General features: G+C 41.4%; 1 protein-coding gene across 1 annotated transcript; it reads right to left on the bottom strand.

Annotated features, from left to right (window-relative positions):
- Positions 1–559: 559 nt before the first annotated feature.
- Positions 560–14,730, bottom strand: TOP3B (DNA topoisomerase III beta). The gene is made up of 17 exons (XM_009488735.2): positions 14,564–14,730; positions 13,698–13,829; positions 12,572–12,678; positions 11,245–11,319; positions 10,114–10,310; positions 9,523–9,679; positions 8,311–8,424; positions 7,344–7,434; positions 6,873–7,027; positions 6,528–6,633; positions 5,158–5,304; positions 4,250–4,423; positions 3,303–3,431; positions 2,903–3,052; positions 2,353–2,453; positions 1,908–2,109; positions 560–1,041 (listed from the first exon to the last, which is right to left on the bottom strand). The coding sequence occupies exons 1-17, from the start codon at positions 14,631–14,633 to the stop codon at positions 560–562; spliced, it is 2,589 nt and encodes an 862-aa protein (XP_009487010.1). The 5' UTR covers positions 14,634–14,730.
- Between the last annotated feature and the right edge of the window lie 4,837 nt (positions 14,731–19,567).

Below are 19,567 nucleotides of genomic sequence, written 5' to 3'. Positions count from 1 at the left end.
TTAGAATTTCCATTTTGTAGGTCTCTTGGCATTATTCTCTTATGCAGCAGAGTGACAGATTTGAAGTAGTGCTCTTGTTATTGCAGATATAATTTAAAAATCTGACAGCTACTAATCATTTATTATTTTTGAAGATTCAAAGTCAAATGAAACAAGTCTCATTCCACACCTAAAGACTACAGCAGCGTAACACTGACCTTAATCAGCTCTTACATTCCTGGCACTTGTATTGCTCACAAAGGCCCCAGAAATGACAGAAGATGGAAATTTAATTTCCTTTCTATCAGCCACAGGTAACAGTCTATGTAGACTTTTTGAGTCTCCCTACTGTTTGTGAGCTCTACTTGGGCCAATTAATTCCAATTAAAAGCTTAAAGGCTTACTCAGTTACTAATTGATCATCCAGTAGGATTTGTTTTGTGATTAAATCAAGGTGTACAACAATCTAAGGTGCTTAACTTTTCTAAGAACAGGAAAGCAGTGAAGATCAAAATACTTAAAAATGAACTTAAAGGGAAACAAATTTTTAAAAGAAGTTTATTTTTCTGTTGTGTGGCCATTATACAAAGTAAGCAGCCAGAGCTGCCATTTTGTCCTTGGGTTTCTTTGGATTGAGTCTTCCTCCAGGCCTCCGGCCTTTACCTCTTCCTCGACCTTGCCTTTTTCCTTGTCCCCCACGGTGCATCGGGTGCCTCATGGCTGCATGTTTCAGCTCCACCAGATCTTGAAACACAGGATCACAAAATATGCAGCCTGAATGCTGGGTCTCATCACCAGGTAGAGGAGATTTGGCTTTGTTAAAATCTACGTCCACAAGGGCTGCATCACACAAGTCGCAGGTCTCCGGTGACACTCGGACTTTGTGGGCATTCTCAAAGAAGTGCACAATCACATTGCATTTGTTGCATGCCATCTTCCACTTGGGACCCGACGTCGAGTCTAGCACCAGAACCCCATTCTCACATTCAACGCACTGCCCAATTCCAAGCATGCTAAGAGAATGCTGGCAGGTGGGGTGGGTGCATTCATTACAGCCCATTCCTGGTGGAAGAAGAGTAAAACCATACCACGAGGAACCTTTTGTATCACTACCCACACTACCCATTTTGGAAGAAGTGAGACACAGAAGTCAAAGACAGCTTAGTAGATTGTAGGTTTTCTAAATCACTAAAGAACAGAACCAATCCCCAAATGGCAACTTGCCTTTGCACAGATTCAGAATAATCCCTTCCTCAAAAATTTTTCTATAATGGCTTTCAGAATTGCCAGATACTACCACTGTACAGTACAGGCAGTTTGGGCACACTAGTGATGAAAACTAATCACATTTTCAATTAAATGTATGGCTCCTAACTAACTGCTATTTTATACTTGCACTATACACTGTTCGTGCAAGATATTTTTAATTAAAAGATGGTAGTAAAAAGATGCCAAAAAACTCTTGATACTCAGAGCTTCAAAGCACTACTTTAAGCAAGCTTTGGTCTCACAGTTACCAAACTAACTGCAACTTTTGTCCCTTCTTATACCCTTCAACAGCTTTTGACATACCATCTATCTCAGTATGAAAACACTCTCAAGACCTGGTCTTAATCTATAGTCCTATCCATACCAAGCATACTCCAATTTGCAAGGTGTCAGAATCTCAGTGTCTTTCACTGCATACTGAGTGTTATGAAGGTCACCTCTTACTTCATTTATAAAGGAAAAAAAAGTATTCAGAAATGAGTTAACTAATAAATGTCAGTCAGCAAGTTTGACGTGAATTTTAGGTATCTGTAATCTAATTTGAACAGCACTTTATATTAAGCAACACTGATGAAAAACTACTGAATAGCACACTGTATAGACTGCACCAAATTTATTTCAAGTGAGGTTGATCCCCCCCATGTTTACAGAATTCCTACCTTTTTTCATGTCCCTGAAGGGAGGATGGTTGTAACAGTATGGACAGAGTGGGTAGCTCTTTCCTCTGGATCCAGATGACCACAGTACCAGCTCAAAGTCATCTAGGGGGCAACGCAACTCTTTGTAGAGTTTAATGGTACCATTCTGTGGGAGACTGTAGGTGTCATCACAGTGAGAGCAGTGCAGACGGCTTGGTTTGGCCTGGAAGTAGAATACAAATCTCCTGAACAAATGTAGTGTCAGTAGAGTTCAAAACTTGCAGTAAATCCAACTGGTGCTGCTGCCTGTTTTTTTTCCCCCATGGAAAAACTCCATCAGACTTCTTGTTTTAGAAATGCACTCTTGACAACCACATTTGAATCCAAATTCAATAATGGAAAACAGGTTTCTACTCAATGCCCCCCAGCAAGTGAAATTTAAATTCCAAGCATGAGGTGAACTTACCTGAATATACTTCATGAAACGATGGCATTTACCACAGCGGGAAAGAGGTTTACCTGTGGCAGCTAAGGGTGAAAAAGACACTTCCATCAGCTCATCCATACCTGCAAAGAGAGAATCACATTTATGTTAGAATTCTAGTTCTTAAGAGGAAATCTTGCACAAAATCATCTACAGGACCTGTGAAGAAGCAGCACGAATAAGAATATTTTATTCAAAATGCTCTTGATTGTTTAGGAAGACTTTTTAGATACACAGTGTTTTGCAGTGAGCATGCACAAACACACAAGGGTAAGTATTTCAGCTAGTCTGAAGTTTTTGAAAACTCCCCACTACACAGTCACAAAATAAATTCAAGGTAGAGTTTTGAAGCCATGATTCAGTCCATTTCCTTTTGGAGAGCAACTTAATTTGACTGGAAACTTCCAGTCCTGGAACACAACTTTTCAGTAAGCCTAAATCTCCGAAAGGAACCTAATATATCAGTATTTTCTACTAGCATTTTTGTAACAACTAAGTAATTGTAGAGAACTCCACGTGTAAGACGCTTTACCTGCAATAGAATCCACAAAATAGTGAAATTTCCTTTTGAAAATGTCAAGGGTGTGCTCCAGGACCTGATGATAATTTGCTTTACCCAGAGCTATTAAGTTGAGTTGCTTCTCTACAGCGCTGCGGATCGTAGGAAGAACCAATTCTGCATCTAACAGAAAACCAGAGACAACAGAGAAGCATCAATGAAAGATGAAAAAATGGGGGTAGAAAACTGTCCATATGTAAACCGCCATGAGAACAAACACACAAGTTTTAATTATCATCATCTTTGGAATTAGCAATACTTTCCAAGATGTATTATTGCAGACAGAAATGCTACTTATACAGTGACAACAGCCCTTGACATACTGAGGGGAAAAGAAGGTAAAAGGATGGAAAGAGAAGAGCATTTAACTCACCTATTTTGTAATAACCATGAACCAGAACAATGCCAAGGTTTGTAGGCTTTAGTCTCCGACCACTCTCCACTGTGACATAGTTTCGCTGGCAAATGTTGTTAATGTGGACTGGAATACTTGCATCAGTTCCTGCCACACAAAGGAAAACAATATATCCATCCTGAGCAAAACAAAGTTTTCATTGAATTACTCATTTCTGACTTCTGTTTTTATGTCAAATTATAGTGCTTCCTGAGACTACTTAAAATTCAGATACCTTTTTACTGTTACTCAACTTCCAGCACATAACTTCTCTCTCTAGTAACTCTTATGTCCTTTGCAGTTCTGAGAAGTCTGAAACATATACTTTAACCTTAATTCTTTCATCTCTTCCAAGGAATTACTATTGGGAAGACACCTATCCTCACAATCGCTTATTCTGGAAAAACACAGTGGAGTAAGAGACTATGTTTGTTTTGACTGGACAAATTTATGAAAATGCATCAAAGGAAATAAGTCAGATTAAAAAAGAAAAGTAGTATTGTGGTAAATTGAATAAGAAGATCTGTAGATCTGTAAGGACTGTTGGAGCCAGCAAAGCTGAAGCAAGCTGTAAAGGAAATAATTCCTAAGAATGGGGAGATGCATTCTTCCACACAACATCAGCTCTTTCTGAGAGAGAAGTGACAAGGATATGTTATGGAAGGATACTGCTTTGGCCAGAAACTAGGCATAAGGATAAGAAAGGGAAGGGAATGTGGAGGAAGAGACTATCTACCATCTGCTAAGAGGTGCTACAGGCATTGTGGTTTGAAGGGGAAAAAAAAAAAAAAAAAGAGATTGTTACTGTACCTATTCAAATGAATACTGAAAGGTCATTACTGACAGAGATAGTTTAGAGGAGCAATTCAGACTTTGCACTCTTGCTGAATGTATTACAGGATAATGTAAGTTAAGCAAGTTCCTACCAATGCCATGCTTTTCCATCAGAGTGATAAGTTCTGCTTCTGTCAGGTAATCAGGAGGACTGGTTTGCTTTTCCAGCAATTTTATTTCACCAATTGGAAAAAGATCTCCTTTCTCACAGTGCGGAAGGCTCTCTTCTAATGGGATGCTGTGCCACGGCATAATTTCTGTGAACCCTGGAGGTAAAGAAACAAACAAAAATAATGAAAGCTTATATTCACAGCTTTCAAAAGGCCAAGGTATAAGTTTCTAATTTTAACATGGGCCACATTATACAGATCAAAGTTAAGAGGCTGTCTGCCATACCATGCAGAAAATATCTGAGGCTATCAATACTGAGGCAATACAGTATCACAAGACAGTATCTCCCACTACAATGCATCAGATCTATTTTGTGTGTGACTTGAGTCAGGCTGATGTACAAAAATAAGTAAACACTTCCCTTGAATGAAAGCACAGTGCCAGAATGGATGGGAAAAGTTTCTTAAAAAGGAAATACAAATAGTAAGTTACATTAATATAATAAGGAATACTGGGCCAGCTTACCATAAAAATCTCAGTGGTGGTGCTACGTTCATTTTACAGAGGCCCAAGAAAAAAAAATCTGCCTTTGTGTAATTTAACACTCAAAAGGCATTGGCTGTCTATAAAGAAAAACTGGTCTTCACGCAGACAAATGCGGCATTAAATCTTTGACACTACTACATGAAAAATAAGACTTTTTCTATTGTAACTCAAGTATGGAAATGAAGACAAAGATTTGGTCTGTGGTCTTCATAATCAAAGAATGTCTCCCAAATTGTACTTGCCCCCAAAGCTTCACTTTTATACCCATTCAATGTATTTATGGCGGGGGGGGCGGGGCGGGGATTGATCTGTAGCTAACTACTTACTCCCTGATTTGTCTTACCTGGTGAAGTTACCACTTTTCCGATACAGGTAAAACGTTCAGGGCCAATACTGAAAGAAATGGTGGTTTGTAGGTACTTGCAATCAGCGCTGACAGTGGCAATGAAATGCCTAGTTATATACTCATATAGCCGCCATCCATCTCCACCTGAGGATAAACAACGTTTTACACACAAAATTCAAGTCCTGCAGCTCCACATAAAATCTGCACTAAAAGGTACCAGGTTTCCCCAGGTATCACAGGAAAAACTGGTACCTAAAAGAAAATAACATTCAAAAGTCCATCCAGTTTCCCTTTTAAAATTTCCTGCCTTTAGAATCATCATGTCATACAGACATGAGATGTGTGCAGATACTCTTGGAGAAGGACCGCCAATTTGGCAAGCACATCTCCCAGTTTTGCAATGTGTTTGAATGAGAGGATAAAGTAGTTTTTGCTTTAAAAAAACAAACAAACAAAAAAAGAGACACACATGAACAAAAATAAAATTATCTGCTGCTTAGGGCCGCTGGAGACCACACCCTAATCTAAAAACTAAAATGGTATTCTAGTGGCAACTGCCACACTGGTCAGCTTGAAGTCCTGCAGCAGATCACTCTGAAATACTACATATTAACACTAATATAGGTTAAATTTCAAAGCAAAGTTTCCTTATTCACAATCTACAGCTAGGAAATCGAACAGTTGAAAGGTTACACTGCTACAAAAAGCTTCTAGTTCTTAGTCCTGCGAGTTGCACATTTCATCGTGCTGTGTATATAAAAGAAAAAATCTTACACAGCCATTCAGCATCCTGTACAACTACTCAAAATTTTAAAGCATTTGTTTTTCTATCAGAGATTATTTTACTGATTCAAGAAAATCAGAAGTTACCAGTTTTCTACAACAACCTTAGCTATTCCTAACAAACAATACAATACATTCACTACACTTATAACCTTAAACTCCTTTTTTGAGGGATCACAGTGTACAGAAAGTAAAATGTTACATTTTAATACAAAAACCACAAACCACAGAAACTAAATTAAAATGCAGTTGAAGGTTGACTTTCAAGCACAAAAAAACAGTAAAATTTCAATACTTGGAAGCTACTATTCTGGGGCCAATTTCTCCTAGCGAAAGTAGGCATTAAGTTGGCTATTCCTTTTCCTTAGCAGTACTGTGGTCCCTAGGATCAGTTACTGAATAGCAGCTCTGAACTTCACTGTCACCAGAAGTTTAAGTTAGGACAAAGCTTGCTCTCTCTTCACTTCCTGCTGTTCAAATAATTATATTTTCTGTTGAAACTCAGGGATTTTCAAACTGGTTCCTATACCTCAAGGAACTAATCTCCTCGCATGGTGTTCCAACAGTACTGAATTTGCCTATACCTAATTCTGCTTCTGTTGCAGCTCTCATTGGAGTAATGGGAGGATGGTCTCCTGCATCGTGGCCTTTCCTTGGACGATTAATGCCGTCTGATAGCAATGCCTTCACCTGGGTGAAAGAAGAGAGAGAAAACAGACAAGCTGAAGTGGGTAACAGGTTTCTCTTAGCTGGTTAAGAAACTTTTCAGCTCAAATCCATGACAATACAACATCCATAAATAAAAGCAATTACAGATATTTATTGTTTCTGAAGACCTATAGGTCTGTTATAATATACCAAGTAAGATATATTCTGAAACACAGACTAGAGAATGATCCGTTATTACAGGTTGTGCTTCATGTACTCACAGTTTCCGCCCAGTAAGGATTATTAGTTTGCTGTCTCAAACATCCTTTCAAGTCAAAGTTTTCTGGATAATGGGTAGTTTCTGTTCGAGGGTAACTAATATAACCCTGAGTATAAAGACGCTCTGCTATTTGCATGGCATGTTGCGGACCCATTCCTAAGATGGGATAGGAGAAAACAAAAATCATCTACACATCATTGTGATTATGATTTGTTTGCTGCATCTGAAAGTATACCTTATCAAAGCACTTAAATACATCATGGTTTGTCCTTTCCATAAGACTTTTGTCACCTTGGTCTTGCCCAACATTTCACTTTTGACAAGCTTTCTAAATTTGATCCTTCCCCCAAAATGATGTATTACAGGGAGAGGAGTGTATCAGTCTATATTAGATATGTCCTTAATTATTTCATCCAAGAAGCCAAAATATTTTGCTTTAAAACAGTGTGAAAATCTGAACTTTTACACATACCTAAAGCAGCACTGGCCACTCGTAGCATTTCTACTGTGTTCAGAGCCAGTGGTCTCTGCTTCACCTTCTCTTTTTTACTCACGGATTCTACCTAGAAAATAGCATTTTCCCAGTAAAATTTTTGAAGTTTGGTAACTGCTAAACGTGTAATTTCAATCATGCCTAGAAACATGTGGCATACCTACCATTACCTATTCTTGTCATGTCTGTTTTGTTGGTCTTAGAACAGTAATCACCAATATGTTTTTACTTTAGGAAATCTGACTGAAGATAATTTTACCAAATTCTAAACTTACAGTCCTAAGGCCTATAACTGTGAATGCTTCAAAGTAGCTTATTGCTATCTTTACTTCCCATTTACCTCAGCAGCATGTACTTTCAGCTCTACAAGGATTTAGTGCTCATTCCAAGTAATGGTCCTAACTATACGGATTCTGATTTTTAAAAGCTTCATGCAGTCTTTGAACCTTGATGGCTGTAAGCACTTAAATCCAAACATACTGTCAAACAAGTATTGAACAGAGCAGAATTAGAAGTTAATTGGCTATAAAGACTGTACCATACACATGATTAAAAATTTAACTGCAGGAATATTGCCATATAAGTAATTAAATTCTGATTTATACAATGTCTCATGGGAAATAAGAGGTCTGTTTGGAGAGATCTGAACAGTATTTCTTAGCAGGTTTAGTAATGAAGACTTCCTATCATGAGTGATGATCATTTCCAAAGTCAATATTAAGAAGTGGCTTCTGCTGAGATGACCACACTGGCATAATATGAACTACAATAAAAAATCTCTTGTCCTTTATTCTCATTTACACAAAGTTGAATGGAGTAAAAAACCAAGATATTCTACACTGTTCTTTAACAAAAACAAACAAAAAATCCAATACGCAGCAAATGAAATATTAAATAGTATTTCCTTTATATGAAATAGACTCTACTGATATTTACTAAATATTACCTTTGCTTCTTTTGCCATCTTTGTTATATTCAGGAACATTTGAGCAATTTCACGATCAAACACCCTCACTCTATCCCAATCCAAAGTGAGAGAACTTTCTTTTTCGGGGTTCACCTATTGGACAAAAAAAAAAAAAAAAAAAAAATTCCCACCAGCCCTATTAGTAGAAGTATGAGAATGCACATTTCCAACAATAATCCAATAAGCAAATCCTATTAATACCTGTACTAGGACACAAGTGCTCCAAACATGCAGTTGCACTCTTTTTCACAGGGGCTTTTGAGAAAGAAGTAGTACTTTGAGTTCTGGAGTCAGGGGGCATGACTGGAATTATTCCTACAGTTAACTGAAATACTTTTCTTATTTTTAGTGTTGGGAACAGTAAAGGCTGAAATACGCAGAAATTAAAAGTTTACCATTTGACTTAGCAAAATCAATCATTTGTATTAAAATGTAACTAGGTCATGTTTTAAGTCCCATGTACAAAAATAAATACGAAGCAAGCAATATGAAAGAGCACAAAACTCTCCGAAAACAGGCACCAACTATTTCCTAGCATGACACACAAGACACATCAGAAAAGAGATGACAGGAGACACCAGATTTCATCTTTTTTTTATTTTAAAATCTAGAAACGGCAACTTTTTACCATCTATCCCTTATTTGTTTAAAAAAATCCTTGCGATCACAAGCAGTAAAACCATGTTAGTTTGCTCTCAGAGCTTGGACAGCAGTGAGGCTATAAAACTGCTACAAGCTGCCAAAGTATTCAGAGGACTCAATTGCCAATTAACACAATGAGCATTTTATTTGCTTTAAAATTCCAATACTCAGCAATGCCAATGTTTGTTGGCAGCCTAATTAATTCCTGGATTCAAATTAACAACACAGTCAGTCCAAGGACCCCAGGGAACAAAAGAAAACCATTTTAAGTAGCCTTTTTGGCTGAGTCCAAGCTTAGATGGTTAGCACTGAAGAATTCTTATAAGCAGCAGACAATAGCCACTTTAACACAAAATTGACATCCTGGAATCATTATTGAGAGACTGGTGACACACATGTGAACTGAATGCGAACAGATGAGTAAATTGTAGGCATTGTGAATTCTTGTCAGCAGCTACAAATTTATGAATGAACAAAATGAAAATACAAATGCATTTCTTTGGTAAAAATATATGTCCCTCATATACAAACAAGTATTGTAAAACTTACTTTAGCTTGCAACACCCAATAAGTCTCAGGCTTAAATGACTGGATTTTGTCATGCCTTTCAACACAGAATCCAAGTGTTGGGGTCTGACACGGCCCAAAGGAGATGAGGGAGCTGTCTAAATTCCCGTATTTCCCCTGAAAATATTTAGTCTGAAACCTAAAGGGGGGGAGGCGGAAAGAGGAACAAGTACATTAATATCCTCATTCCCATGAAAAGCAAAATTTTTCATTAACTTATACATATAAATAAGAGTATTCCATTAAATCATTCAGGCATTAGGAAAAAAACATTCTGATAAATATAATCTCTTACAGCTAATTAAGTCATAATTACTTTGCCTCACTGAATCCTGTTTATTCCCAAAGAAATGTGGGAGAACATAATTAAATAAGATCATACCATAGTTGCTGACAGTACTTTACCTAGCTCAAAGCTGTAACACAATTTTTTATTTCTTTTGATTTGTCTGTGCATAAAATTGTTCAGTTTGGTGCTGAGCAGAATCAGCCACTAGAGTTCCAAGACATATTTTGTGGACAGAGCAGTAATCCTGAACCTTTCACAAAACTATGCGTAATCTATGCTGTCACCTTGTAAACGCACAGCCAATTCTAAGATCCAGCTCCTGGCGGGCATCCACTGAAAGAGCTTCATTGCGATTGGGTTCTCCCAAGTGATTCATGGCATTGCAGATGTCTGTGTCAGTAATAGAACTGAATTTAGCTCTATAAATCGTCCTTTCGGTGCTACGAGGTTTGTTCATTACAGGAAGAACAGCATCAAGAACCTAATGAAGATCAGAAGCATATTTTAAGAGTATTAAGTTTTAAGGTAAGGGCTTAAGTCACATTTTCTCTCTAAAGAAAAACCTCACTCCCACAAAATGTTTGTTGATATGTAACTTCTTTCTTAATTCAGTAAGATGTCATGCCAATACACTAACTGATAAGCAAGAGCAGTACTTGTCTACTCAGAAGTGTGTTAAGAATTAGCAAAACTGAAGGATTTATTTATTAAACAGCAATTGCCAGAAGTGAAGCACTATTCTCAGCAAAGCACAAACAAATTCACCAGTGCAGCTACAGCACCTTTTGGTGAATACATATCAGTTTCTATCTGGGTTTATTCTACGTATTGCCAGGGCCCAGTTAAGATACAGTGGTATTTAAAGAACTTAAACCAATTACTTGATAAAGAGCTTCTTTAAACAAAACCCAAAAAACACTGTACAGGAAGACTTCTGGGAATAGCATGTTAGAAAAAAAATATATTTGCACACCGAAGTTTTAGTTCTATATGTTTTATGTGCAGAGTCGACACTGCCGTGTTAAGCCTACACTTACAAGCAGCCTCTATGCTCAAAAGTGTCTAATTGCTTAATGAACAAAAGATAATAGCAATCAAGTTGTATAAGGACAGCAAAATAACTACTCCAGCTGTGAAACACAGACAAATTCTCAAAGCACTGGAATGTTTGAACATTTAAGAGACCTTATTATTCATGTCAGATGAGCAACAGCTGTGAAATTGATTTATACTCTTTAACTGACATCTTAAGAGTTCAAAAGCATGAGTTGCTCCATCAAGGACCTCCATGCCTTAAAACTTCATCCAACTTAGTTTGAATTTTACTGTATATCCATGAAACAATATGCTGATAGCATTGTATGTCAGAGACAAATATATTATGGTATTATAAGCCTTAAAAACGGAAATCTTACTTCAAAACAGATGTTTTCTCCTTCCTTATCACAATCCAACCACAAGACAATACAATCACAGCCTCTTCCCTCCACCTGTGAGAAAAATTAGCACAGTTCTTCAGCAATTCAAAAAAAGGCCTACCTCCTCACTAACTGTACGCTTCTTGTTTCTATTTTAAAGTACTAGAGATAATTTATTTGGTGCAAAACCAATTGGAAGAATACAGCAGAAGTGACAAGAAGTCTGCAGGTACTTAAACAGTGGTTGAAGAGAGAAGCAAGCTGTGCTTCGTGGGACCAGAAGTCTGCCTACAAGACACTTTTGTGCAGGACCTGAAAAAAAAAAAAATCAGCATAGCTCTATAGCAGTGAAAGTCTCCTGAAACTGCCACAATCTGCATGTGCAGCCTTGGACACAGTCCTTTCCCCTTTCTGTGTCTTGATTTCCACATCATTAAAAAAAAAATCAAAACAAGAAACACTTTCCTAGTTCATAAAGATACCACGAAGTCTAATTTTATCCAACAGAAATCAGTTTTACACCACATATACTTGCCTTTCAGAACATATTATTTTGTAAAAGCAACCAAACTACCGCTTTCCTCTCAGAGGGGCACGTGCGAAGAGTGAACAATAACCAACATAGACTTATTTTAAAGAAGGCATTTACAAGCTATGCCTTGCACTTGCCGTTAGAAGCAAAACATGCATCCAACACTCCAATTTTGAGAAGCAGGATAACAACAGTCAAAAAACTCACAAGGTGATGGCAAAAGTGAATTCAACAAGGCAAAGATTTCAGACAGTGTAAGAACCAGTAAAATTAATAAAATAGATCTAACCTTGATAAAAAGCTGCTTCCTGCAGGGAAGAAAATCCTTATTTAGGAATGTACTCATTTTTCTTTGACCCTAGAAGAACTCTAGCATATTGTATAGCGTATTGCCAAACACTGTCCACTTTTGGGAAGCAGGCGAATAGACCTACTAAATTAAACACTCAACAACCTGTAGCATGAGAAACAGTGCATTCAGATGGCCTGTCTGCCTTAGTACAGGGAAGATAGATAACAAATGTTTTGAAGGATATGGAACACTTTGGCATTACCCTCCAACAGAAAACTGTCTGCGGTGAAGACAGACTCAATTTCTTATACTAGAGTGAAGGTAACTGACCCACCCTAAGAGCTGGGAGAGAGTTATACTTCTGGTTCTTAAATAAAGCTAGTTAACCTGTAAGAATTTTTTTTTTTTTAAAAGCAAGGCTAATTCATAGCAAAATGCTTCACTGCTCTATCAAATTTATTAATAACTCTTATTGTTTTCCAGAACCACATGAAGAATACCTGCAAAAACTTCACCATGGTCAGTTTGGGATTAGCTTCTTTCTTTTCTGTGGGAGCTTTGCTAAAAAGTTCTGCTGGATCCACTTTGTCCCAGCTGTTATATTTTCCTGAAAAGCAGTATATTAAGTATACATTAAAAAACCCAAACAAACAACAACAGCAAACAACATTACTTTGGAAAACACTTGGCTTCCAAGATTTGCCTCGGAAAGCTTTCTACCCTAACACATCTTGCTTTATTGTATATCAAGGGACCCTTTAGCATTATGTGAATTGCAGCTACCATTTTGAAATATATGAAGGGGAAAAAAAAAATACTACACACCTTTCAGAAATTTTAACATGAGCTATTAAAACACCTTCTGTTTGTGCAACTAATCGATCAGGTGAAGGGGAGGGAGCTATTTTTCTTTGTTTTCACAGTGCACACATAATGAGCACATTGCAGTCTGTTTTACTGTTCGTTACTTATGGCCAGTTATGTCTCAGCCCTGTTATGCCATAGAGCATCCTGCGTCACCTTCTCATATCAACTCATTTGTTCATTTCCATTTTTCTGAAGTAACTGTTAGTAACACTGCTTAGCGATTACATTAAACCGTACCTCTTTAAAGCACTGTGTAATAATGCAAATTTAATCCTCATAAAACTTGTGAGGTCATTATCATTAGAGGAAATACAGTAGTCACATGACTAGTCCCACACTCCAAAGGAAGTTACTGACAGGATTCCTTGCGCATTATCCTTACCATGTCTCTATTTTGCAGTAATGCGCTACAATGCTTTAGAGAATACCCCTTTGGACTCTGCATTCCTTAATCACCTTTCATCCAAAGTACCAGAACACTTTCACAGGCTAGCAAATCAAGTCTCATCTCCCCTCATTTTCCAGGAACATAATTCAGGCACAGAAAACATAAGCAGCATGCCCAAAGTCATGCAAGAAGTCAGCCAGAGAACTAGAAACAAAAATCAAGAACTGCTGACCACAAGTGATCTTTTCATTCTCCTTTCCTGTCTAGTTCTAACATTCTTCCTCAATTCTTTCCACAATGAGTATTTTCCTATTAGAAGTCCTTGACAGTTTTACAAGCTGTATCAGTTAAAACATTTTATGAATGAATACCTATGAAATCCAAAGTCATGACATGACCACACACAGATGTCATCTTGAAATGGGCACTCTGTCCTATAAACGATCCAGTGTACTCATGCACAGAGCACGCTCCATTCAGTCCCTTGCGAGACGACATGTTTCCTGTGAAAGAAAGATCATAAATATCAACAGGATAAAAAACCCTATTGAAGTAACAGTTATTTAGCATGAAATGATCTTACAGCTAGGGTCTTCCTGATCAAAATTCTACTTGTTGATCAAGTTTTTATTTCATTTAAGTATCACTTCAGACTTTTTTTAAAGCATATTTCATTTTCAATTGAAACTATCCATTATCTCCTCCATCTTTTCCCTCCCACCAGGATACCCTTATGAAAATACAGCTAGTTTTCTAAACCAGTACGGTTATAGTCAACTCATTTTGTTTTCCACATGACTTATAAAATATTTACTATAGCTTCAAAAATCTCAGAACAGCAACTTGCTACCTGATTGGCACTGTCTAGAAACCATACACACTAACACACACTCCAGCTACATGAAATATCAAAACCAGATTCCTTTATTCTTGAATTGAATAGGCATCAGCTCATAAAAACAATGCGAAATATCACCCAGTTATTTTATGAACTGCAACCTGTCCTAAGTCACCATTCCCAGGCGGCAGCTGCCCCAAGACAACCAAGTAACCGACCAGGGTGTTTCTCAACCTCGCTTCATCTACAGCAAAACCCGGTAACCCTTGCATCACGCAGTTTGCCTCCAGGTAACTAACTTTAAGCTCCTCAGTTGGGTTGTGCACTCCAGGGCACTTAGACTCTGCCACTGGCAGAGCAACAAGCAGAAGGACTGAGCCCACATGCATTCTCTCCTACCTCTTGAGAGGATCTTGGCGATGGACTGAGCCAGAGAAGGCTTCTCTGCGACCATTAAAACAGTCTTCATTTTCAGGTGACGAGACACAAGGTGCCACAGGGCTTAACGGTACGGTTTGGGTTTACTAGAGACCATGGCACGCAGCTCACGAGCAAAAGCCAGTCCCCAGCCTGAAGAGAGCGAGCATAAGACAGGTTTACCGCAAAACCACTTCCAGTAACAAACCCCTACGAAAACTAGGAAGAGACTGACAGATTTTGCAGCTCCCCGCGGCCGGGGAGCAGCTCCCGGTGCCCGCGCTGGCCCCGCCACCGCCGCCCCAGGCCTGCGCCGAGAAGCCCAGCGCGGCAGGGGCGGCCCGCAGCCAGGGAACCGCTGCCACCTGAGGTTTAAATAAGAGCCGGGGCCTGCCGGCACACACAGACCGAGAGGAGCCGCGCCGCCGCCCGCCCCGGCCCGGCGCTCCCTGAGGGGAGGGGCGGGGGAGCCGCCCGGCGCGCTGAGGGAAAGCGAGGAGCGGCCCCCGCCCGGCCCCGCTCCCGCTCCCGCTCCCGGCCCCGCTCCGCGCCTCAGCAGGCGGCCATGGGCTCCGCTTGCACTGCCGGGTCACGGAGCCGGAAGGCGCGGGAAGGCAGGCCGGCGGCACCGCCCGGCTGAGGCGGCGCGGGCGGGCGCGGCACACACACAAACACCACCCCTCCCCACCCGCCTCCGCCCCGGCCCCGCCCCTCCGCGGGGAGCGCGCGGCGCCCCCACCCCGCGCCGGCCGCCGCCTGGGCGAGCGCCCCCTGGCGGCGCGGGGGAACGGCGGGGGCGGGAGGGGCTGCGGGCGCGGTGCGCACCTCTCGTAGGTGTCTTAGGCAAAGCTGGCAGCAGGACTTGCGATCAGACATGCAACCGAACACAAGAACACCCGAAAAACGTACCGCCGCCGTCCCCTGCCGAACGTTCTGCCACTGGAAGCGCTGGGCCCATTTTGTACCCGCTGCTGCGCACCGGGCCAGCCGCGCGCAGACTTCTCTCGCTTTAAGTGTCATCGTTATCAAAGGTGCAGACGAAACAGATATAACCAAACTTCTCTAAGAAGATCGATGCACGCAAATTGTATCTGCTTTATTCAAGCAACTTAAGTTAAAGCGGTGCACCTGTGCACAGTCTGTAATTCAGTTTCTGGTTTCTATGGACTTAAAACACTACAAATAGTCTCTGCCATTAACAGCATCTTCCTCAGTGCAACGGATTTTGTCCTAGGAGTGTTAGGAGTACCTGATTCCCTTGCACCCAGATAACGTAATGGAAATAATATTGATTTTGGAATGATTATTGAAAAAATGAATTTTTTGCACGTTACATTTTAGTTGAATACTGATTTCTCACTTAGGCAGAAAGGGAAAGAAGAGCGGGAAGGCAAGGCCCAGGCAGAAGCACACCCTTCCCTCACCCCGCATTTCCCCTGGGAGGAGGCAAGGGCTGCCCCAGCCAGGTCCTGCCCCCAGGGCGGCTAATCCTTTCCCCCGGCTGCGGATCGGGAGCAGAGGCCCTTTGCCCTGGCTGCTAAGGAGGTTTTGTCAGCGCATCGGGGCAGTTTCCAACCTCTCCTGAAGCCTTCAACTCTTCCACATGTCCTGAAATGTTTCTGTCAAGGAAAGTGCTGAAGAGGGAAGCCCTGAGTTAATGAGTTTTATAAGCCCTTTGTGGAAGAGCTCAGCTCTCTTTTTACCTCTGTGGTGTGCATCAATCTTTGCCAATGTTTGTAGCACTTCTTTTCCAGGAGCTGCTCAGTACCATACAAATCCAAAGAGAAGAGATTGGGAAGCAGCCAGGATCAGGATGTATATCAGCCTCACACTGTCTGGAATAAAAAGGAACTAATTCACCTTCAATTAGGCTAGTAGACAATTAATAGATATCAGAGTTACTGTGAAAGAAAAATCAAAACAAACCCAGGGCTTTTAACTCTTTGGCAATACTGAAGTTAGGACTTGTTAAAACAAATGTGTTCTGCTGTTTCAGTGCCTGGTTTCCTTTGATATCTGGGGAACATCTGGAACAATCAGGATGCAAGTTAAAACCAAGTCTTCAGATATGTCAGATACATATTTTTCAATTTCCTCTAGTAAAATCCGCCTACAAAATCCAGTCTTTCTTTTCTTTTCGAATGTGCAATGTAACATGCAAATTCAGACTTGCACTTACCTGTGAAAGGGCAGTCAGGTCTCCGCGCTCCGTAGCTGAGGGACTCCGGGCACTTTGAGTCCCCGCGTACCGCGCGCGGGTACAGACGCGTGTGTGGCTGCCCATTGGGCCGCACAAAGATTTTCCCAGCCTGAAGGAACCCCTGCTTACCGGGCAGTCCACGCACGCCAGCCCTCCTTGGCCTAATCCACGGAGCACGCCGGGACACCGGCTCACGACAGCTGCTCCGAAGCGCTCACAACCAGGAGAGGGCAGTTTTGGAAAGCCCTTTGCGGCTGGGAAAGCCTCACCCCATTTCGTGCAGCTGCGTCAGCCCCACCACCGCCGAAGGGCCCAGGTCACCCAGCCGGGCCGGGGCTGGGGGCTCCGCAGCCCTGCGCGCGGGTTTGGCACGGCCCTTGGGCGGGGGGTGCCCGCGGCCGGTGCCGCCGCTAGAGGGCGCTGCCGCCCGGCCGCCGCCCCCGCCGGGTCCCGGGGCCGGGAGGCGGGGGCTCGCCGCGGCGCTCGGCAGGGGCGCGCCTTTCCCCCCGCTTCCATCGCTTTCTCTGGACGTTGTACATTCACTTCGCTCCGAGTCGCCTCGTGTTTTCCCCGGGAACCGGCTCCCGCCCGCTGCGACAGCCCGGGAGAGCCCCGGGGAGCAGGCTCCCACCGCGAGCTCCTCTCGCAGGGCTTTTCTCCTCCGGGCGTTACTGCTGTGCCAGGTTTGGCTGCCCTTTCTTTGGAAGCACTTCTCACCGTACTGAGGAGGCTCCAAAAATCATCTTGCCCGACCCCACCACCCCTGCGGCGAGCAGCTGGGTCTGGGAGGCTCTTCATTCCCACCGGGAGAAACTCCAGGGAAAAGAGGCCATGTTTGCCAAGACACCAGCTACCCGCAGCACTGGGGCAAGCTTCATCCAGTCCTTTACTTTTTCCAGCTCTGTCTGGTGTTTCTTCACTTTTTTTCTGAAGAGCTGAAGGCTATAAACACAGCTCTCTAGCTGTGTGAACAGGGCAGAATAATAAAAACCAAAGCAAGTAACCTCTCCTATGGTTTTCTTAGAGAAAACCAAGTTTTATTTCTAGGGTTAAATCATTAGCTAGATTTTGGTTTACACTGACTTGGTAAGCCTATCAAATTAAGAAAGCTGCAGCTCTGGGTAAGCACTTTGCACACTGAGGACATTTCAACCTCACTGGTCCTGCTGCCTGTGGCGTCCCAGGTTTTTCAACATCATTTATCCGCCAGGTCACTTTAGTGGATAGTTATTTAAGTAGCCAGAACTCTCACCCTGACTGAGATGTCCCTGTCTTGCTCCTCTCCAGCAGAAGAGCTTACACGGTGGTTAGAGCGTTGGACCTCCTCGTTCAACCACTGACTCACTGATTCACTTTGGTAACTAATGCCTTGGTGCCTCCTCTCACCTCCAGGACTCGAGTAGCAACTTCCCTCTTCAGGGATGTTTTACGGATCTGTATGTGTAGAGCCCATTTTAAGAGCAAGTTAGAAAAAGGTACAGAAATATAAACTATTGTAGATATCATGATTATTCCTGCTTCGTTTCCCTGGGCTCATTCTTGACCTTAGAGTAACTTTTTCCTGTTTGTTTCCATATGCACTTGAAAAGATTGCCATGAAATTAATAAGTATTGACAAGGAGGGTCAAGCAGGCAGAAACACATCTGGAAGGATGCCACAGACATTAGAAATTATGAAAATGCAGGTCAAAATATTAAAATAGTTTCTTTTTTCTTTCTTTCTTTTTTTTTTTTTTAAAAAAAAAAAAAAAAACAAACTAAATAAGAACTATGAGGCCACAAAAATGTACCTGAAATCTTGACTACAAATCTGGGCTCCAGATACCTCAGTGCTGGGAAGCAGGAGATAGAGTCTACCACATAGAGAGCAACAACAACACTTGAAGTGTTTTATGCTGGAGTGAAAGTTATGCTTGTCCCCCTTATAAGAAATAAATTTTTAAAAAATCTTTGAATAATAGAAGGGAGAGAAGAGGGTGAATGTTGATGAAACAGGTTATTATTAGTTGTTGGGACACATACACACGACACGATGTATTATTGGATCTTGACTCTGTTTTCCCCTTAAGTAGCAGCCTTTTGTTCGAAGGAAAATGCAAAAGCTCACAGATAACCAAAGCTCTGTGTTAAAAAACATCCAGGCTTCAGTCCATACATATGCAACGTACATCTGCCAAGTAGTACAGTATGCTTAGAAAAAAAGGCTCACCTACCAAAATGAGGGGGGGGGGGGGGGAATATCACAATAAAGAGACTGAAGTTAAAGCACCTGTTTATCATATGCAGCATTTCTTCTCACTTTAAGGCCACCTTAAATTGAAGAAGAGATGTGGAATGGATCTGTGTGAACGGGAGTGGATCCACAGGGATGGAACAAGAGAAACCAAACACAAGCATTTTGTTCAGGTTTGGTCTTGCACCAGCTGCTGTGTAATCCAGCCCAGTTTTGGCATTGACAATAATCCATAATCCAGGTAGGATAAACACAGCCCCTCTCCAAATGCAGTCCCCAATAACAAAAAACAAACAAACAAAAAAACCCAAACAAACAAACAAAAAAAAGCAGAAAGAAACCCAAAGGCAACATGATGGTGGCCATTTGAAACCCATATTCCCATACATATGTAATTGTACTGCAGACCTCTGGGTATCACTCAAGCAGGCACAGACCTCAGCTGCTTTCACGGGGCTACTTGCAAATTAACAGCAACTTAACCATGGACACACGAGGTCCCAACCTCCAAGAAAGTAGCTGAGATCTGGGAAGCGCAGCCCACGTGGGAGCC

This window comes from Pelecanus crispus, chromosome 11, assembly GCF_030463565.1.
Source record: "Pelecanus crispus isolate bPelCri1 chromosome 11, bPelCri1.pri, whole genome shotgun sequence".
NCBI lineage: Eukaryota > Metazoa > Chordata > Aves > Pelecaniformes > Pelecanidae > Pelecanus > Pelecanus crispus.
This window is presented reverse-complemented; position numbering and strand designations above follow the sequence as displayed.